At 41.5% G+C, this 21,616-nt stretch overlaps 3 protein-coding genes across 3 annotated transcripts; 2 read left to right on the plus strand and 1 right to left on the minus strand.

Annotated features, from left to right (window-relative positions):
• The first annotated feature begins 1,627 nt into the window (after positions 1 to 1,627).
• Positions 1,628 to 3,016, plus strand: LOC120017949 (2-aminoethanethiol dioxygenase-like). Its single transcript, XM_038960908.1, has one exon. The coding sequence runs from the start codon at positions 1,916 to 1,918 to the stop codon at positions 2,663 to 2,665; it is 750 nt and encodes a 249-aa protein (XP_038816836.1). The 5' UTR covers positions 1,628 to 1,915; the 3' UTR covers positions 2,666 to 3,016.
• An 853-nt stretch (positions 3,017 to 3,869) lies between these two features.
• LOC120017950 (early growth response protein 2b-like) lies at positions 3,870 to 6,029 on the minus strand. Its single transcript, XM_038960909.1, has 2 exons — positions 5,718 to 6,029; positions 3,870 to 5,330 (listed from the first exon to the last, which is right to left on the minus strand). The coding sequence occupies exons 1-2, from the start codon at positions 5,896 to 5,898 to the stop codon at positions 4,342 to 4,344; spliced, it is 1,170 nt and encodes a 389-aa protein (XP_038816837.1). The 5' UTR covers positions 5,899 to 6,029; the 3' UTR covers positions 3,870 to 4,341.
• Positions 6,030 to 13,114: 7,085 nt separating this feature from the next.
• On the plus strand, positions 13,115 to 21,098 carry LOC120017695 (kinesin-like protein KIF11-B). Its single transcript, XM_038960625.1, has 23 exons — positions 13,115 to 13,230; positions 13,471 to 13,577; positions 13,751 to 13,883; positions 13,989 to 14,086; positions 14,229 to 14,307; positions 14,398 to 14,583; positions 14,733 to 14,857; positions 14,969 to 15,059; positions 15,206 to 15,448; positions 15,547 to 15,642; positions 15,760 to 15,848; positions 15,964 to 16,051; positions 16,167 to 16,355; positions 16,493 to 16,700; positions 16,809 to 16,981; positions 17,113 to 17,238; positions 17,334 to 17,492; positions 18,032 to 18,171; positions 18,319 to 18,598; positions 18,813 to 19,035; positions 19,139 to 19,296; positions 19,516 to 19,620; positions 19,727 to 21,098. The coding sequence occupies exons 2-23, from the start codon at positions 13,501 to 13,503 to the stop codon at positions 19,835 to 19,837; spliced, it is 3,177 nt and encodes a 1,058-aa protein (XP_038816553.1). The 5' UTR covers positions 13,115 to 13,230; positions 13,471 to 13,500; the 3' UTR covers positions 19,838 to 21,098.
• The last annotated feature ends 518 nt before the right edge of the window (positions 21,099 to 21,616 follow it).

A 21,616-nucleotide genomic window follows, 5' to 3' on the forward strand; every position in this document is an offset into this window, starting at 1 on the left:
GAAGTTGTTAATAAGACTGTGTCAGTTAGCAGTTAGTCACTTCTTATTCATCCTTAGGGATAAGATAGCATGTGTGGAAACTGTACAACAGCCCTGCTTCCTGCAAATACCCAGTGGAGTGTCGGGAGCGCACACATTGACTCTGGTTTGAGAGACCCAACAGCTCTAAGCACATTATATCCATCATGACCTTGAGAGTGATTCTGGAAAACATAAATCCTGTTTATTGCCCAAGTGTAGCATTCGATGTGAAGATTTTTAGCGGAAATAGGCTTGTCTTGCCAAAGCACAGTGGATATCTGTTTAAGATTAAACCCCAAATAGCCCTATGTAATTTAACTGTAACAATGCCCTATTACCATACTGCTGTTTCACAACAAATCAAGCCAAGTGGAGTCCTCCACAGCTCATTGCAGGCCCAGAAGCATAACCTTGATGTTGTTTTCAAAGATGCTACTGCTGCTCTCGCAGAATTTCTAAGACACAGTGATAAATATACAAGTGGCGTGTGGGGTTTGCTGGCAAAACAAGTCCACAAATAAACAGCTTCTTGCAGATATAATTCGTGCTTATTTTGTTTGGACAGAAACACCACAATGGAAGCAAGGAGGCATGACTGTGTCCTCTTGCTTTAGCTATGCTTCTTGCTAAGCTTTGCTTTAAATTTAGCTCTCCAGAGTTTCCACCTGCTTCCATCGAGTTGATACCTCACACGAACCTCAAATAGAGTATCAACCTATTCAATCAAGGGTGCAAAACCCATTTATAATGTGGTTAGGTTATGCATAAAATGATCTGTTGCTGGAATATGCTGATCTGGGAGCCAAGAAGAAGAGGAACAAGGGAATGGACGGGGGCGTTTGTTTCATTTCCTACACATGAGTGTATCCTATTTTTAGATTTTAAAGTTGACTGTCATGGGTGCGTGTGTGTGCGTGCTCTGAATATCGAGAATTCTGGAGGGAAAAGAACAAAAAACAACCCGATGAGGAACGATGACCAAATGTGCCACCATCTGTCACTCTTTTTAGATAACATGCAAAATAGCTTCCATGACAGGTCACACATGATTCATAAAATACATTTGGGTGGCCAAATTGTTAAAAGGCAATTCGGTTGTCGTAACCTACATTGGGCTTGCTGCTGGGTGAGATTAATAGACCCTCTTATTTTCCAGAGGAAATTCTACCATTCTTTCAAAGTCTAATGCTGCTCAGCTTTTTCCATTGATGGAATAATAAACGAGTTTAGTCTTATATGGTAGGCCTTATATGGTAGGCGTACTCATACTAAACTGCTGGCACTGCTGCTCTCTGTATGGTCCAGAATCAGTCAACTCATGTAGAAAGGTCAACAACCTCACTGCTGTTCCCCTTTAATGAGGTGAGGAATGGTATTTGGTTAATGTAGTACATAATTAAGTAATAGTATTATCTCTCACAATTATATATTATTTAAGACGTGTAATTGAAAACAGTATCATAAAAAATAGCATACACATTTCATATGGATTATTTTTTTATCTAATAATTATGTGTTTTGGGGGAAGATCAATACTAATAGTCCATTATTAAACCACATTTCCCATGATGCCCCGCGTTACGTACGAAGCGTTTTCTTTGCGGACGTGTGTGAAAGATATCCATGAATGGTGTGATGGGAGATACATTTGCTGTTGTGCCAGGCAGTGTACCCCTCACTTAAAATTATATTAGACCTTCTGCTTTATTTATTTTGTATTTGAATGTGAAGTTGGAATATATATTTCACTGGGTTTAATCAATCATTATCAAGGAGAGAGAGGCAGGCAGAATCATCGACAGCTGTGCTTGGAGCCCTAGCCTGCTGCTAAAGCTAGCAAGCGCGAGACTTGTGTAGAATTACAGGACAGCGCTTCACGGGCTAGTTAGCGATCATGCTTCGAGACAACATGACCTCCATCGTACAGAAAATTGCTAGACAGGCGCTTGTAACTTTTAGAAACCCATCTTCATTCGGTGATAAAGCGTTTTTGGGTAATCAATGTAAACTCCAAAGCCTCATGACCGAAATCAGAGCTGCGGATCTGAAGATCCCTCCAAGGAAAGTTGACAGCGCTTCTACGCCTTTGCCACACAACCCCCCGGTCACATACATGCACATATGCGAGACAGACGAATTCAGCATGGGGGTGTTTCTGCTAAAAAGCGGTGCTTCCATCCCCTTGCACGACCACCCGGGAATGTACGGAATGTTGAAAGTTATGTATGGCAAGGTTAGGATCACCTGTTTTGACAGGTTGGACAAATCATCTAGCGTGGCCAGTGACACGCAATTCAATCCTCCACTGCTACCTTTTCAGAGAGGTGCGCTGAGGAGGTCGATACTTGGGTCGGTCGGGGAGTTTACAGAAGAAAGCGGACCGTGTATCTTGACCCCTGACCGAAACAACCTTCACCAAATCGATGCAGTCGATGGGCCCACCGCTTTCCTCGATATTTTGGCACCCCCATATGATCCAGACGACGGGAGAGACTGTCATTATTACAAAGTTCTGCAGTCTGCCCCGGATTCTGAGGACAAAAAGGCTGACGGTCAAAAAGAAGTTTGGCTGATGGAAGTATCCCAACCTTCTGAATTCTGGTGTGGTGGTGAACCATACCCAGGCCCTGAAGTGAAGATCTGAAGCGCACTAGCTATGAACGCTGAATTGATTTGTGAACCATTGATTCTCAGGACCATGTCAAAACAATATGTAAATGTATGACGATCATGATTCCTACAATGATGGATTATGGAATGGGATGTGTCACAGTGCTGTGTAATGGGAAAACATGTCTTGTGAACTAAAAGCACGATTCCTAAGTTGGACTATGCATTCTGCCTGTAATGAAAGTACTTAAGCAGTTGATAAATTGTGATCTTTGCACATCAGCTCTAATGTATTTGAATTTTTGATAAGCATTTCATGTCTTGAAATGAACTGAAACCATACACATTACTCAAAATAAAAACATAAAGGTGGATTAAAACTAAATGGCTAAATGGTGGTGTTCAAGCACATTAAAATGTCAAAAGCCATGATTTGCTCTAAGCATGTTTTGATTGGATCAAACTACATTATTTGAGTTAATCCCATGGGACATGGATTACTGAATGACCATCTTATAAATTGCTTCATTAATTGAGCTTCCCTAATTAAACTTAAATCCCATAATAACCTTGCTTGCTTCATCATTTTGGGAGCTTGGCTCAATGTGCTGTGCTTTTAGGAGAGCACTATTGAATTCATTGCTTGTGACCTAGGGGCCTCTTGTGGACATACTGGGTATTACCTCAGAAGGACAATGTGACTAGTAGCTCACTGTACAGTTGGAGTTTTTACAGCATAAACCTTGACAGTAGCCTATAGTCTACTTTCAAATGACCAAAATAAGACCAAAAAAAACAACATTCTACAACACAAAATGGATTTCATTGTTGTTTAAATAATAAACCATGTCCTTTGCCCAGTTATTTAATTTGGATTAGGTTTAAGAATACATTTGTGAAACAATGAACAAACACACAAACAAGCAGTTATCTAACATATTCTACATTTATTGCAAGAAGCATCAAGTCAGTTAAAGAACAATGCTCAGTGTGTAAAAACACGTAAAATGGCACATGTAAAATTAACATATTTCCCCTTAGTTACTTTCTGTAATGATCTTACACAGATTTGACTTTCATCTTCATCCAACAAGTAACAGGAGATTTTAAAAAGAAAAGCAAACTTAAGCAGTTCAGTTCTTAATTGTCTCTCTTGACAGTACAGGGCTTCCAGTTTTTACACACATGGGACTCTAACCCCCCCCCCCCCCCCCCCACTCTCAAAACTGGATGTGGGTAATATACAGAACATACACGCCCCTGGCCAGACCACTCAGCTCTGTGATATTGGTCATGACACTCCTTTCCCAGCTATAATGCAGGAATACCCATCATGATCTCATCTATTGTGGGAAGTCTCTCAACACTGGCAAAAGTGAGGCTACTTGCTGGCTGATACCCCCTATTCAGCATCTCTGTGACTATTTCCCCACCTACTCTATTGAAACACTTTCTATACTGAGCACTTGTGTTGGTGCACATTTACAGTTACGTTATGAAAAATGTATTCTATACCTAATATAAATGTGATAGCTCTGTCCGTTTATGTTGTTATTCATTCTGCACCATATATCCAAATGCATTAGTCACCTTAATTAACCATAGTCTGCTAAATTCAGTGTGAATGTTTGATTTGGATATTATTTAATTAATTGGTGCTGCAGGGAAACATCATTTATCTGAATGTTAAAAACCATTCTGCCTGGGTCATTATGATGACTTTTTCTCTTTCTGTCTTAAGTGGATTTTCGTGTGTCTCCTTCTTTCATCACTCCTGGCAAACTTTCTTCCACAGTGGTCGCAGGAGAAGGGTTTTTCTCCAGTGTGTGTCCGGATGTGCGTAGTGAGGTGGTCGCTGCGACTGAAACTGCGCATGCAGAACCGACACTGGAAGGGTTTGTGCCCTGTGTGGATCCTGACGTGTCTGCTCAGCTCGTCCGACCGCGAGAACCTCCTATCGCAGCTCTCTGCTGGGCAAGGGTATGGTCGCTCATGGACAGGCGTTTTGCTTGGGAGATTTGGATACTTTCTCGGTCTCAATATTGGCCTCAGGGGTAAGTTCGGAGTGTTGTAGGGATTTGGTGGACAAGGGCCCTCTGTCGCAGGTCCCCCAAGCGTAAAATTCCTTATTGTGTTCAGAGGTGTCAGAGGTGGTGGAACCCTCAGAGAGTCCAGTGAATATGGTAACGCTTTCCTGTCAGGAAATGCCTGGATGTCTCGTTGGCAGTTTGGCTGGAAGAACCCGCTGTAGTCAGGCATGATGTTTAAGAGTGCGCTGTCCACTGTCGACTTTGGTGATGTATAGGATGAGTACGACGGCTGTGGATAAGACATGGGGCAGGTTGACGTTGCCAGGTAGGTTGATTGATCCTGGTACATTTCCCCGGTACAAGAGTAAGACGGCGTAGCATACATGTGGTTTATATCGTGTTGACTCTGCGCCATGGTGCAGCTCACAGTTCCTGCGTAAAAGTTTGGTGGTTCAGGCGAGGGCAAGGCAGGCACCGGGGACGAAGCTGCCACCCTTATGTCAGCACTAGCTACGTTAATGGCACCCCCGGGATTCCAGTATCCTCCTAAACCTCTAGAATTGATCGAGAACTTCCCCGTGTATGCCACAGCCTGAGTGCTCGGTGGCTGCGTAAAGTTGCCGTGGTAAATCAACTCGAGGGTGCTCTTTTCTTCACTAAAACAATCACCTGCGAAGCAAAGAAAAATAAATGTTAGTTATGTGTCAAAAAAACGTTGATTATTGCTTTTACGCAAGGGTTTTTACTATAACGCTTTTTGTTTTTCGCGCGGTTGCGCACCACTTTGTGGTTTTGTAATGGGTATGCAGGAGGTTTCAAGTCACATAACGATTTAGAAAAAATACATTGATTTACCATAGCAGACCATCTACTTGATTAATATTGACCAATAATATGGATTATCCTCAATTTAGGATAATCTCAAATATGACTAATAATGCATTTTAATCCTACATTTTTTGTAAAGTTGATGAGGACATATGGCTTCTTTTCTATTGGCCATAACCGCAAAATATAAATTAATATTTAACAAAAATATATTAAATGAATTCTTACCCCCCTCGGTTTCACCCAATTGGCCGTGCTGTTTCCAATATGATTCAACTTTTATTAACCCAGTTCCCGTCTCTGGCAATGATGCGGATATTTCCTCTTCCATTGAATAGATTACCTCTTGAATGTCTTGTATAAAACTACTGGTGGGTACACAAACTTTGTCAATAGTTTTAGCTGTCATTTTTTTGACAAGACAGTGCGCTTCAAGCCTTTACGCACCTTTAAGCACACAATATATAACCTTCAGCTGTCATGGTAAAAACGCTCTAATGCTGTATTCTCTGCCATATCATATAGTGTCCCCTACGCTTGGGAAATATCATCTCATCTCGTTATATTATGGGGATGCAATATTGTAATATGCATTTAAAGGGAGTCTCTGAATGTCCCGTAACGTCACTGACCATACAAGGACTTGGTGGTTAAAAAGGGAAAAGGTTGGGCTAGGGTTGGGTCTCAGGCTTGATGACGACATCAAAGAACACTTGTCAATGAATTTAAAAAATACATAACCAAAATTACTTTTATTTTTGCGTCGTTGTTGTTAGCCTGTTTAAGTTGAGTAAATATTAACACATGTATGGCCTATTTTATTATCAATATAATAATCGGCTTGCTGCCAAAAGCCTGCAGGAATTCCAGTAACACTTCACCAAAAATGGATTTATCCGGTTTAATAGACGACACCCTCTTTTTACTTATATGGAATACATCCGCTAAATTGGTGTTCATGAAATATCGGGTCGTGCCAAGGAAGAAGCCCACACAGAAGCATACGAGACGAGCGACTTCCCGGGGGAGGTTTGGCACTGTGCTTTAGAGTGGAGCGTTCCTTAGGAAAGTTGGATCAGTTGGTTAATTAAGTATATTAATTTGTTGTTCTATATCCTTTTATAGTATGGGCTAACATTTTGCAAAAATTGAAACTTGAATTGATCGAAGTGCTATATCTACGTACATATTTTTTTGTTGTTGAAAAATCTGTATAGGTAAACACATTTATGAAGCCTTCATAAACCCTAAATTAGGCATGTGCTTCAGGATACTTTAGAAGGAATATTCCTTAGCCTATAACACCCTTTATGTAGTGTGACTGTTTATAAATGATTTGTGCACTATATATGTAGTGCCATGAGTTGTCCATCTAGAGTTGTCCATTTAAAGTTGGCCTGTTTGTAGCCTGTGTATAGGAGGTTCATTAGATAAGCTATTAATCATTTGTGAATCGTGAGTTATGGGTTGCCCACATGTATAGACTGAAAATATTTATGACATATCTCTCCACCTACTCAAGACCCCACTGTATTGAAGGGATCATCTTGGGACAGCAACCCCTTCCTCTCTTCTCAGCAAGCTGCCCTCCGTTGGTGTAAATGACACCTGGCTGATGTCTGTAGGCTTACATGTGACAGGGTTGTTGATCCAAGGGCTGTGGTAGATAGTGATAAAACAAGGGGAAGCCCTTTAAACACTGTCTAAAGCCCTGCACGTCCACTATGACACACAGGTAATGAGACTGCTCCTCACGCAAGTAGAGCTAATTGCTATTCTGTCTCAGGGGACACTGTCTCCTGATAATGGAGATGATCTTTGGTCTTAATATGCAAAATGTGTCTGACATGTTCCTAATGACATCATACTCCCTAGGAGTTGTTGGCATATTTGTTTCCGAAGGTAGTAATCCTTAAGAGACTGGAAACTTTCCACATATGCCACTGTAGGCTAATGTATGTCATTTTATATACCCAATATGACAATGTAGGAGACACAAAAAAATAGTCCATAGGCTTTTTTATATTATCTATAACACCAGCAACAACTTTAACACTTGTCCAATTGAACATGATAGACCTACTTAAATAAGACGAGAAGAGAGAAGAGAGAGAGGAGAGAAGAGAGGAGAGAGGAGAGAGGAGAGAAGAGAGAGAAGAGAGAGATTGGAGAGAAGATAGAGAGAGAAGAGAGAGGAGATAAAAGAGAGAAGATGTCCAATTGAACATGATAGACCTACTTAAATAAGACGAGAAGAGAGAAGAGAGAGAGGAGAGAAGAGAGGAGAGAGGAGAGAGGAGAGAAGAGAGAGAAGAGAGAGATTGGAGAGAAGATAGAGAGAGAAGAGAGAGGAGATAAAAGAGAGAAGAGACAGACAAGAGAGAGGAGAGAGAGAAGAGAGAGAGAGGAGAGAGAGTGGAATTGAACATGATAGACATACTTAAATAAGATGAGAAGAGAGAAGAGAGAGAGGAGAGAGGAGAGAAGAGAGATTGGAGAGAAGAGGAGGGAGAGAAGAGAGGAGAGAGGAGAGAGAAGAGAGAGAGAGAGGAGAGAGGGGGAGAGAAGAGGAGAGACAGACAAGAGAGAAAGAGAGAAGGGAGAGATGAGAGAGAGAGAAGAGAGAGGAGAGAAGAAACATACAAGAGAGAGGAGAGAGAGAGAGGAGAGAAAGAGAAGAGAGAGAGAGAGAGAGAGAGAGAGAGAAGAAAGAGTAGAGAGAGAGTGGAGAGAAGAGAGAGACGAGAAAGAGAGAGAGAGGAGAGAGGGGGAGAGAAGAGGAGAGACAGGCAAGAGAGAAAGAGAGATGAGAGAGAGAGAGAAGAGAGAGGAGAGAAGAGACAGACAAGAGAGAGGAGAGAAAGAGAAGAGAGAGAGAGAAGAAAGAGTAGAGAGAGAGCGGAGAGAAAGAGAGGAGAGACAGAGAAGAGAGAGAGAAGAGAGAGAGAAGAGAAAGAGAAGAGAGAGGAGAGAGATAGGAGGGAAGAGAGAGAGGAGATGGAAGAGAGAGGAGAAGACAGAGAGAAGTTAGAGAAAGAAGAGAGAGAGAAGATAGAAAATAGAGAGAGAAGAGAGAGAGGAGAGATAATAGGAGAGAGAGAAGAGAGAGAGGAGAGACAGAAGAAAGAGAGAACAGAGAGAGAGAGGAGAGAAGAGAGAGAGAAGAAGAGAGAGAGAGGAGAGTGAAAGGAGAGACAGAATAGAGAGAGATGAAAGAGAGAACAGAGAGGGGAGAGAAGAGAGGGAGAAGAAAGAGAGAAGAGAGAGAGAGAAGAAAGGAGAGAGAGGGGAGATATAGAGGAGAGAAGAGAGAGAGGAGTTAGAAGAGCGAGAGGAGATAGAAGATAGAGAGAAGAGAATGAGAAGAAAGAGAGAAGAGAGAGAGAGGATTTGACTAGTGAGAAGTTTAGGAACGGTGTTCCCTCCCTATCCCCTCTCCCCTTGCAGGGGGGAAAAGGAATCCCTTTTTAAGTACTCTTTTTAACGCCCACAGTTCCAAAAATGTTAGTGTATTGTGTGAACGCCGCCTTCCTCAGGCAGATGGGTTTTTTCCAGGTCCAGTGTCCGGCCGATAGGCTGCACAGCGTGCCTCCGTGGGGAATGGTGCCCTCCTTGCACCCCTCGCCCACGCTCCGCCACATTGAGCGGGATTTAGAGGGGGGGGGCGTTTTGTGTTGCCTATGTCTCAGTGTCACCTAGGGGTCTGGAGAGCCCCGCATGACGATTAATCAAGTGTCATGTGTGGTTTTTGTTAATATGGATCTTTGTTTTCTAACACTAGACTGATATAGGAGACTTTTCTTTGTTATTGTGTTGTGGTTTTTTGTCAAATAGTTAATACATGCCAAATATATCATGTTTGAGCTTTGCATTAAGCTTTCTTATACATTAAAAACAGACCAGAGAATATTCATTCATAAATGCACGTATTGCAAATGGGATGAATGTATGTCTAGATGTGTTTAAATCACCCCTGACTTGAATCTTAGACATCTTTGAAATCACAAACAACAGTTTTAAGAATGACTTTACACTACAGCATCAATAATTAATAGTACTGTATTGTACATCACTTTCTTTTGCGCTTACTTTCAAAACCCTCCATTGTGAAATTGAGGCCCGATTGCTTGTCTAGTATTTTGAGCAGCAATAAGATACAATGTCCAAATTATAGCCTAGTAGCAGCCTACCAATACACAGTGGCACTGGTTAGAAGTACTGTGTGTGTATACAGTGACATACTGTACTTCATCAAGAGTGAGTTATATTTGTAATGGATCCTACTCTTCTATTTCCCAAAAGACATTGATTACACTACCTTCATTTCATACCTAACAGTTAACATATTGGGTATATATTGTAAAGGTTTAAATCATTTCATACCTAACAGTTAACATATTGGGTATATATTGTAAAGGTTTAAATCATTTCATACCTAACAGTTAACATATTGGGTATATATTGTAAAGGTTTAAATCATTTCATACCTAACAGTTAACATATTGGGTATATATTGTAAAGGTTTAAATCATTTCATACCTAACAGTTAACATATTGGGTATATATTGTAAAGGTTTTAATCATTTCATACCTAACAGTTAACATATTGGGTATATATTGTTAACATGTGTATTTAGAAAGTGATCTATTCTACATATTTTTTACAAGCTTAAAACAACAATACTGTAACTATGGGCCAGTTTCCCGGACACAGAATGTGTCTTAGACTTAAAGGCATGCTGTGTTTGGGGAAACTGGCCCTAAGATTTCTGCATGTTCAAGAAAACTGCAGGGGACAAAGAAAAAACACACACACACATGAAACAGCCCCTGGATTGCTTACCTGTAATATAATAAAGATACTGGTATGTCTCCTCGTTCAGGCCCCGAGGCAGTGATAGCAGGGCCTCAGATAGAGACAAATGCTTCTGCTGTGGCAGTCCCCTAACATCTGAGCAACCACAGTCACCCGCTAGATTCTTACTCCTCCAATGGAGTAGGTCATATAATGTTTCTTTTTCTGAGCGACTGATGGAAAAAGAAACAATAGGATTGTTCCCACTTCACTTTGCTTCCACCCTCACAGTTAAAATTGTTATGATAATGAAGTGGATTTGTGAGACCCAGCAGATTGGAATAGAAAAGCTCTCTTTGATCGGAGGAATCTGAGGTGTTTGGGTCACTCAAACCCCATGCCTGGGGCGTGGCCTGGGTGACAGCTGCTCTCATGACGATGAAACTCCAGGAGAGGGTCATCTCAGAGACCCAACAACCATCTATGAAGAATTAATTTCCAAAGAACATGTAGTTTTAGATTCCTCCAATTTTGGATGAGCTACATTGTAGCCTATTAGTTAATTTAGTGATCTACCCTCATTTGCTTCATATCCTCCATCAGGTGTCTCATGTGATTTTGGAAATGGAAAACCCAGAAGATGCATGCAATGTGCATTTATTTGCTTTTGACTTTTTGATTACCTAGATAAGTTGTTTATTCTTGTTCTAAAAGTGAGGGAATCAGTGGACTGTGTGTGGCCATTGAGGACTGAAATTAGTCACCCTTTTCTACCACCGTTCAAAAACACAGGTTCAGATTATTTTTTAAAGTGCTTTATAATTGCTGAATAATCACACTGGGGTAGGGAAATTGTGTGTGTGTGTGTGTGTGTGTGTGTGTGTGTGTGTGTGTGTGTGTGTGTGTGTGTGTGTGTGTGTGTGTGTGTGTGTGTGTGTGTGTGTGTGTGTGTGTGTGTGTGTGTGTGTGTGTGTGTGAGAGAGAGAGAAGCACACAAGGGAATAACCCCCTCCCCACTAGGATGAGTGGGTAGATGCCCACGAGGAGATGGATGACTGTGCTCTGCAAGGTTGATGGGTGGTGTCATGTCATAAAATATGAGACAAAGAGTAGAGGTAGAAAAGGTCTTACTTGGCAAATAAAGGAAATAATCTGGCAATAGAGGTGAATTGCAGCACTTCATTGACTCACTGCTAGTTGTTTTACTTTATCTTGGGAAAACATGATGAAATACTGGAACAATTGATTATTGGAAACAATTATATCAACATGCCATATATATATATATATATATATATATATATATATATATATATATATATATATATATATAATGTCCCCTGTTCTTTAATTTGGGTTTTACAATCTCTGTTATTTATTATTCATAATCATATTATATTTCAATAGTCAGACATGACCAACTTAAGAAAAACTCAGTTGAAAGTAAATTATTGTGCAAGCACAGAAGGATGTGTTATGTTCTTGCTGCTGTTTGATGTATTAATTAATCACAGAGAGTAGGCTATTGTATTCACCAGTGGGTTTACCAGTCCAGTGCAAATCTCAAACACAAATGCAAATCTCAAACACAAACCGTTGTTCATCTACGACAATCTGATATCTGAATGTTGGCGCTGGATGGAAGTGTGCTCCTCAAATGGCTCATACTGTGTAACTATGAGGGCAGAAAATACTGGCATAATGAGCTGTGTGTCAAAATGACATGGGCATTTCACCCACCAGTCAATCAAGTAGTGGTCAGAAGCCACGCAGTTAAACATAAATGGATTCTGTGATGTTTGTTCAGCTTCAAGTCTGTAGGGTGATTGATGAACTGATGAATAGATCATGTGGACTACATTATTAGCCGACACAAGATACATTTGTTAAATTTGACTTTTAGGCTAGATTGGAAAATAGTATATAGCATGTATGCTATTCCCATAGGCTATTAGGCCCAGGAAGTTATGTATTTAAAGGCCCAGTGCAGACAAAAATTATGATTTTTTTTGTGTTTTATATATATTGCCAAACTATGAGGTTGGAATAATACTGTGAACTTGTGAAAATTAGGATAATGCCCTTTCAGTGTAAGAGCTGTTTGAAAAGACTGCCTGAAATTTCAGCCTGTTTTGGTGGGATGGAGTTTTCACCAGGTAGTGAATTAGTTAAGAAAGAGAGTTCCTAACCTCTCTGCCAATAACAGCTAGTTTTCAGTTTTCCCCTCCCCACTCAGACCACTCCCAGACAGTCCTAGCAACATTCTTGCTTTAGAAATTGTTCTTTGCTAAGAATGTATATACTTTTTTTTTTTTTTACCATTTTAATGGAAAACTATTACAGTAAGGTACTTAATTGTTACCCAGAAATGATTTGATATTGAGACAAAAATGGTTGCATTGGACCTTTAATAGATGTTGGTATTTTCCACATGATTAATTCCACAAAATGAACAGCCATATAACTGACTATAAAGAACTGACTAGGATGTTTTTATTTTATTAATATGACTATTCCTGTATTCCGGATTATGTGAATGCAAAATTAACAACATGTGGGGAGAAAATTAAATTACCAGATCCATTAACTTTCCATTTGGTGTTTGTCATGTAAATGTATTTACCTTGAATCACACATGAAGCCAAAACGGGATTATTTTTATGGGCATACCAAAAAAAGCACATTAGCGCCATCAAGTGGATATGTGTTCCAATGTAAAGCTCAGTTCCCGTGATGCATCTCGCCTCCATTTTTCATGTGACCCCAGACTGCCAATAAAATCGCGTTTAAGAAATTCCGCCTAAGCCATTGGCTGTACATCTCGGTTGAAGAACATTTAAAGTTGTGTTTGAAAAATTCCGCACGATAGCGCGCCAGCGGTGACGGAAGTCATATTTGTTCAAAAGTACTTAGCTACAAGATAATTGTTCAAAAGAAACAATAGAGGTAAGACTTCATCACTTGGTAAGGAAAATTTTGGGGCTCGTTTCCGGTAGCTTGTGTTTTTTTGTATATCACACTATTTGCTAGCTGTAGCTAACATTCTGAGTAACGTAGGCAGTTATCTTGGTTGACACTAGCTAGCTCACGTTAATGTTAGCTGACTAGGTTAGTCAGAGTAGGGGTTATGTTAGTTAGCTAATACATTTGTTTTTAAATGGGGGAAACTGTGTTTATGTGTTACAGTTGGCGTTTGCAGTATTGAGTTGTGCAAACATGTCTACGCACAACTCGTTCAGTGTCGCAAAGAAGGATGAGAAGGGGAGAAATATTCAAGTCGTTGTGAGATGCAGGTAAACTAAACTTGACTTGTATGAAACCAGTGGGAGTTGGGACTAAAAGCAACTTGATCATAGCTAATTAACTTGCTAGCTAAATGGACAAGAACATCAGTGTTGGTATCACAGCAACAGTAGTTAGTTAGCCTAATGTTGTCTTACTAACTTCTCTGCCCATGCCTATTCAGACCCTTCAACAACGCGGAACGCAAGTCTGCCGCCCATGGAGTCATTGACACAGTAGAAAATCGAAAAGAGATCAATGTGCGAACGGGAGGGATTGGCGATAAGGCAGCTAGGAAGACGTACACCTTTGATATGGTAACTAATGTAACGTTTGTCTAAACTGGACAAACCACTATTATTGGGTTGCAAGGTCATTTGTTCCTAATGTGCAAATTACATGTTATCAAACCCTCGCCTCAGGTGTTTGGTCCATCTGCCAAGCAAATTGATGTCTACAAGAGTGTTGTCTGCCCTATTTTGGATGAAGTGATTGGTGGATACAATTGTACAGTTTTTGCGTAAGTACTACCTAAACAGGGGTTAAGTGGCATATCCACAAGGTTACATTTAGCCATTTGAAGCTGACACCTGCTACTGGTGCTAAGGTGGTTGTCAGTTTTATACATGTTTTTGACTAAACGGTTTCTTTCTGTCATTTAGCTATGGCCAAACGGGAACAGGAAAGACTTTTACAATGGAAGGAGAAAGATCTCCAAATGAAGAATTTACATGGGAAGAGGTATAACATAACTTGTATCAGATCTGTCAATTAACTTATGTTTTTTTTTTTATAGCTTTCAATATTTGTGATTTGAATGGACTCTTTCAGGATCCTCTTGCAGGTATCATTCCCCGGACACTTCATCAGATATTTGAGAAGCTGTCCGAAAGTGGGACAGAGTTTTCTGTCAAGGTTTCCTTGCTGGAGATCTACAATGAAGAGTTGTTTGACCTGCTGAGCCCTTTTCCTGATGTCACTGAACGTCTTCAGTTGTTTGATGATCCACGTAACAAGGTACTAACCAGTCTCTTATGTACGTACCTAATGGGTTGAATCACACTTGTCTGTCAACACGTCACTGCTGCCCCCCAGGGTGATTTTCTTAATCTAATGGTCATATTAAAACCTGCTTTTGAAGGTTAAATATAATTTCTGTCCTTCAGAGGGGTGTTATCATCAAGGGCCTGGAAGAAATCACAGTACACAACAAAAATGAGGTTTACCAGATTTTGGAGCGTGGATCTGCCAAGAGGAAAACTGCCTCCACTCTCATGAATGCGTACTCCAGGTAAACCTGCATGTCTGACCAAATAAAATTGTCTCATACTAAACCACAGGGTGTAAATGTTTGAGTTGTTGAGTGTTTGTTTGTATTTATCTGCCCCTTTTCGTTTTCCAGTCGCTCTCACTCCGTGTTCTCCGTCACGATTCATATGAAGGAGATAACTGTTGATGGAGAGGAACTGGTCAAGATTGGAAAACTGAACTTGGTATGGTTAACTGGTATTACCTACAAATACATTGTCATACACGCCCTACCAGTGACATACAAAGATGGATAGCACATTTGACCTGTATGTGCACCTGCTTGTGTTGCCCATCAGGAATTCTAGCTAATGTGACCCTCACCTTGTAGGTTGACCTTGCTGGCAGTGAGAACATCGGCCGGTCCGGTGCTGTGGACAAGCGGGCTCGTGAGGCTGGCAACATCAACCAGTCTTTGCTGACACTGGGCAGGGTGATCACTGCACTGGTGGAGAAGAGGCCCCATGTGCCCTACAGGGAGTCCAAACTCACCCGTATCCTTCAGGACTCACTGGGAGGCCGCACTAAGACTTCCATCATTGCCACAGTTTCACCAGCCTCCATCAACTTGGAGGTGTGTTTGTCTGGCTTTGTTATTGTCTCTTGGCATCGATGTCTAGATTGATATCTAATTTTATCAATACTCAACTTTTCGTTTCATGAAATCCCCAGGAAACTCTGAGCACACTGGATTATGCCAACAGGGCCAAGAACATCATGAATAAGCCTGAGGTGAACCAGAAGTTGACAAAGAGAACTCTTATCAAGGTATATAAGCGTAGAACAAACCTCTCAATTTGAGTATGCATGCTCTGTTTATTTATGCATGTGTATTTTATTTATGGGAAAACATCTGGACTGAAAAATATTGAATTTCATCATCAGGAATACACAGAGGAAATTGAGCGTCTAAAACGGGATTTGGCTGCCACTCGTGACAAGAATGGAGTGTATCTGTCATCTGAGAACTATGAGTAAATGCCCATTGTACAACACAAATGTTGTGTATGAATCAAATATTTATTTCTAAAGTCTGAATCCCTTCCAAAGGAGAAAGTATATAGGTTAACATTTCATTAATCCCTGTAGGAGCATGGCAGCTGCGATATCTTCCCAAGAGGAGCATATAACTGAATACACAGAGAAGATTGCTGCAGTGGAGGAGGAACTGAAGAGCGTAAGCTTATTTAGAAAGTACTCTCATATTTTACTTCCTGTTTTTGGATGAGCAGCACCATGGTTACCGGCTCCACTTGACTCGTCAAACATGTGTAACCGTCCCTCCTCCCCAGGTTACAGAGCTGTTTGAGGATCGCAAAGAGAAGCTGGACAAGTGCACCAATGACCTAGAGGAGAAGAACCAGAAGCTGCAGGAGACTCACAGGGACCTGCAGAAGACCAAGCAGAAGCTCACTGAGGAGGAGTTTATAGTGTCTGAGCTGGCCACCACTGAGGAGAAACTGTACACCACTGCAGACAAGGTTAGGGTGATATCATTACGACCAGTTAGGACAATGTATAAGGGCGTCTACTAAATTACTAAAATTACACTTTTGAGAATGTACAGGATATTCAAATAACTGATTTAGTCTAAAGTTATGAGTTAATGTTTTCCCAGTTGCTGACAACTGTTGACGCAAGCACCAAAGACGTGTCTGGCCTGCATGCCAAGCTGGAGAGGAAGAAAAAGGTTGAGGAGCACAACTCTGAGATCCAGATGAGTTTTGCAGACTGCATGGATGCTATGTTCAGCCAGATGCAGAACTCTGTAGAAGACCAGCACAGCAAGCACCAGGGCATGCTGGACTCCTACAAAAACTCAGTTGGTGAGCAACTTGAAATGGTTCAGTACTTTGAGTGATATGAGCGCATCATAGAATTTGATATCCAATTTAGTCTTTTACTCTCTCCCCCCCCCCCCCCCCCTCCCTCAGAGGGTCTTCTCACAGTCAACGACAAAGCTTTCAAAGGAGCCATGGCTACTGTAGCCACGTCCTTCTGCAGCATCAAAGACCTGGTTGCTGATGGCGTGACCAAGTGTCAGGCTAAGATGATGGAGCAGGAGATGCTGTGTGTGGAGGCTAAAAACAGTCTGCACCAGGTTTTGGTATGGACAGAAATGAAGCCGTCTCTATTGTCTTATCTCTGTGTTCTCATCTTTTCTATTTTTTGGGTGCACAAATCTGTATGAATAGAGGTGGGAGAGGTTTCATGATAAATGCAATCCTGGGTTAACAGGAGGAGCATAAGCTGGAGCTTGAGGAGGTCCTGGTGGCCCAGGTGTTGCCTGGTCTGAGTGCTATCATGGCCATGAACGACAGCCTGAGGAAGACACTGGAGACCCACCATGCCCTGGCAGCTAAGGTAAAGGAAGCTGGCTGAAATAATGCACAATACTGTTCTCAAAATACTTTTGAGTATACATGATGGACAACTTTGAATGCATTCCTTTTCCCCAGATGGAGTCCATGAAGGTGGAGACGGCGTCATTCTTCAGTGGCCATGCCCAGGACCTGGCTACCCTGAGGGAGACCGCAACAGAAGGTCTCGGCTCCCTAAAGACTGAGCACGACAACCTGAAGGAACAGATCAGCAGAGCAGACAAGGAGCACCAAACGGTACAGCCTGGGATCTGCTTGGAGTTGTGTAGTCTAAAGCAGGGGTGTCAGGCCATGGGAAAATATCGATATACTTTAAAATGACTAAAACGTAATCGAAACTGTCAAAATAATGGACCTAAGTTCAGTTTCTTCACTGTCCAGTTCGCTAATCATCATCACAAATGAAACCTAGACAGCGAGGGAGTATGAAATTACATAAACAATGGACTATTCTTTTGGGCAAATGTTGACGGCAGTGTTTCAATGTCGCCCCGGGACAAAATTTGTCTGACACCCCTGGTTTAAAGTATTCTCTTATCACCCTCTTACATATCTTGTTTTTTCTTCAGATCATTGCAAAGTAATACTACACCTTGATGTACAATAGTGTTGCTCTTGCAGCGGTGTCTACTCTGCTTTGATGCCATTGATCCAGTCCTTGCTCAACATCCAAATGTTGATGAAACCCCTGTCATTCTCACTATCAAGGCTGTATGGTCAACAAGTGTGCTTTTCTATCTGACCTTGTAACATACCTTCTGTTTCTGATCGTACAGGGCATGACCCAGGTGATCCAGTGTCTGCAGAACCAGCTCAACCTCCTGGCCATGGAGACCCAGAATAACTACGCTGGCCTGATGAATGCCTCCGATGCCCTGCAGGTCCCTGTTCAGTCCCTTCAGCAGACCCTTCAAACGTAAGTGCAACTGGGCTGTCTTAACTGGGCCATTGACATGTCTAATGATTTCTGTCCATAGTGTGGGCTTTGTTCATTTGAATCTGCATATTTTTCACCTGATATGTTTGCCAGGGCAGAGCCTCTAACTTTGCTGCCCTTCTCCAGGAGATGCAGTGTGTCTGAGAACCAGACCGCCACCCAAAAGGAGCGTCTAGAGTCCACCACTGCCAGCTTGATCTCTGAAGTCCAACAGACTGCCCAGGAGGCCACGCGCACAGTGGACGAGTGCTCCGGCTACTGCAGCCACCTGCACAGCTCTCTGACCCAGCTGGGTGAGAAGAGTCTGCAGTGGTGTGCCTCTACCAAAGATGGCATTGACTCCCAGGCCCAGGCTCAGCTCACCCTGATCAGAGACCAAACCGCCTCTGCTCAGATCCTGCTAACGGTAAACTATACAGTCGGATAGATTGTTGTGCAGTTTTACCTCAAACGGATGCTTGTTGGTGTATGAAATGGCGCGTATAGCGCTTGACAGTTTCTGGTACTGCAATTTTTGTTTTGCAAAATTGTTTAGCTTTGAAATCCATGCGCAGCTTCTTACATGTCTGTAATCATTATGACTGAAATCCTGACCGGTGTTTCTCTGTGGTGTTATTCAGAGAGTGGAGCAGAGCTGTGAGGAGAGGGTCCAGGAGGTGAGTGGGCAGCTGAAGCAGCAGCAGGAGATGGTGAAGGAGGGTCTGGGGGCCATGAAGGAGCAGACGTCACTGGACCAGAACACCCTGGAACACCACCAGACGGAACTCAAGGCCCACTTGGAGGATGGCCTGGCCCGTGTCCACAGCTTCCTCAGCGAGGAGCTCCTACAGGATGTCCCAACTGGTGAGCCTGACATGGATGTAATGTTAATCTGGCTTTTTTCTTTTCTACACATTATTTTTCCGAGTCACTGACCTGTCATGTTTCCTTCAATTTGTTCTGGTAGGTGCAACTCCTCGGAGGAGGGACTTTGTGTACCCACGTCTCCTGGCCAAGTCGAAGAGCAGAGCAGAACTGCTGGAGAACCTCCGCCACAAGCAGGAGGAGCTGCAGACGGCACTGTTCCAGTGTGACGCAGTGGAGGAGGAGAAGCAGGTTGATCAGGTACACTTCAGAAAATTAGAGCCCAGTATTTCCTGTTTGGGTCATGTGGGTTTGGGGCTGTATTGCAGATTACATTGACATGATTACATGAAGTCAACTGTACAGACTCTGTGAACTTTGACTGATCTTGACTGTTCAGCATGTATGACATGTAATGACAATGAAAAGGGTGACTTTCAGAGAGTACAGAGTAGCTTTAATCTATGACTGTTGCCATAGGACTCTCTGGAGGATGAGGTGAGCGGCTATGACTACGTCACTGAGCCGCCTTACATAGACGAAAACCTCATGTGCTACGAGAACGGGAGAGTGCCGTTCTTCAAGGTAAGATTACTTTGGTGTTTCTCTGTTTGGCTAAGTACTGTCATCTCCCACTCCCAGCTATAGATGGCATTGTTTGATTGTAATGTTTTGTTTTGTTTCCTTTCAGCAAAAGAAGGCCGGCAAGAAGGAAAAATCAGTTAATCATTCCAAGATGGTAGATAATGATACTCAGGCAACGCCGGTCAGGTCAAAATTACCACTCAGGTGTCAGAACTAGTAGAACTTGACTGACCTTTACATTTCTTAACTATTTTGTTAATCTTTTACCTGGGTCGTCCCACCAATTAGGTGCCTTTTTTGAGTTGTGTGACTTGGTGGGAACTTTATTTCACAATTTTACCATTCTGTCAAAGAGCACATTCAACTTAATTAAAACACTTTTTCCAATCTCATCTTAAATTGTGCATGAATCCTGTTGTGACAGGGTGAATGTAACCTTGTGTGCAACAGTGAGTGGCAATTGAATGTAATTTTCAACATTTCTAGCCCCTATGGGTTTCACGGTTGATGTTATGCTCCATCCGCTCCGTTTTCCACCACAAAACATCAGACAATGGCCAAAAAGAGTAGAACCAGCTCACCTGCTTTTACACTATGATTTGACCATTAGATGTTCAGTTTATTTATTTTTATTTTTTTGGCTGCAATATGGACCTGACCAAATTCCTATAGAAATGTGTTATAGATCTGTCATTCAAAATGAAAGCAAGTCAAAAGTGCTAGATCTGTTCTATGCTACCTGTTAAGTTTTGTTTTTGGGTGTTTTGATTTTGTACACCAGCTTCAAACTGAAAGTACAATATTTTTGGTTATTGAAATATATTTCACAGCGGTTTAGATGGTACAATGATTCGCTACACTATACATCGCTTGTTTTGTCGCAAACTGAAATTAGGCGAACTAAGAATTTTAGCAACCAGGAAATGGCAGATTTCTGCATACTGCACCTTTTTTAAAGGAGTAGTTTCACCATATTAAAACAAGTGGTTCACGTAACAGGGTTGACCTTAAAATTAGGGACTTTTTTTATACCTTAATGTATAAGTAATTACATAAATATTCAGAAATGACTTTCAAAGCAACAATAAATAGGGCTTTCTAAAGGTGGTAAACATGAGATGTTGGTTAAAATGTCCTTTGCATACTCTGACTTCTAGGGAGATGTCAAAATGCTGATTATTGGCACTTTAGCAAGTCTTTATTCATAAAATCTGTGTTCTATATTAAAGGCACTTCATTCTAATATAACATGCTTTTAAAATTCAGGATTTGTGCACAATTTCTACTTAAAATATCAAAGGGATGCAAAGTTATTTTGTGGAACGACCCCTTTCTGTGTCATTTTACTATTCTTCATTTTCTCTTGGTGTAATGTTCTGCTTTTTATTTTGTTATAAAAAAATTGACAAATGAATGAGCTAGAAAACTAACTTAATGTTATGTTTTGTACGTCAAACTATTAAACTGATATTTTTAGATGTCGGCTTCCTCTGAAATGTACAACATAAATTATAATTTAGTGGACTGTGCCACAAGTCCGTACTTAAATGCAATACTGGGAATTGTCATGAGCCTTTCTATAATGCAAATGAGTATGAGGTTCTGATTATTAGGGCTCAGTTTCATGGCCAGGATGAACTGGTTCAAGTTATGATGCAATAATTTGGATGAAAGGGGACTTAGTTTATAGGAATGATTTCAGTTAAATGTTCAAAAAGCTCACAGTAACCATGTTCAGTACTGACCATAGTGTGTGTGTATATACAGTTACTGACTTTGAATTTGTGAATCCTAAACCCCGCCTCACTCCTACCAAGTCGCTCAAATGGGTCCTCTGTTGGCACGACTTGCTAACTGGTTGAACACAGCACGTGTATAACCAAAGGCAGTACAGTATGAAGAATGGCAGAAACTGTTTCTCCAATAGAAATCCCCGATCACGCTTATCGGTGATATCATGGCGACTTTGGTTAGCTACGCTCATGCGCAGATACGT

The sequence above is a fragment of the Salvelinus namaycush genome, chromosome 22 (assembly GCF_016432855.1).
Source record: "Salvelinus namaycush isolate Seneca chromosome 22, SaNama_1.0, whole genome shotgun sequence".
NCBI classification, from domain to species: domain Eukaryota; kingdom Metazoa; phylum Chordata; class Actinopteri; order Salmoniformes; family Salmonidae; genus Salvelinus; species Salvelinus namaycush.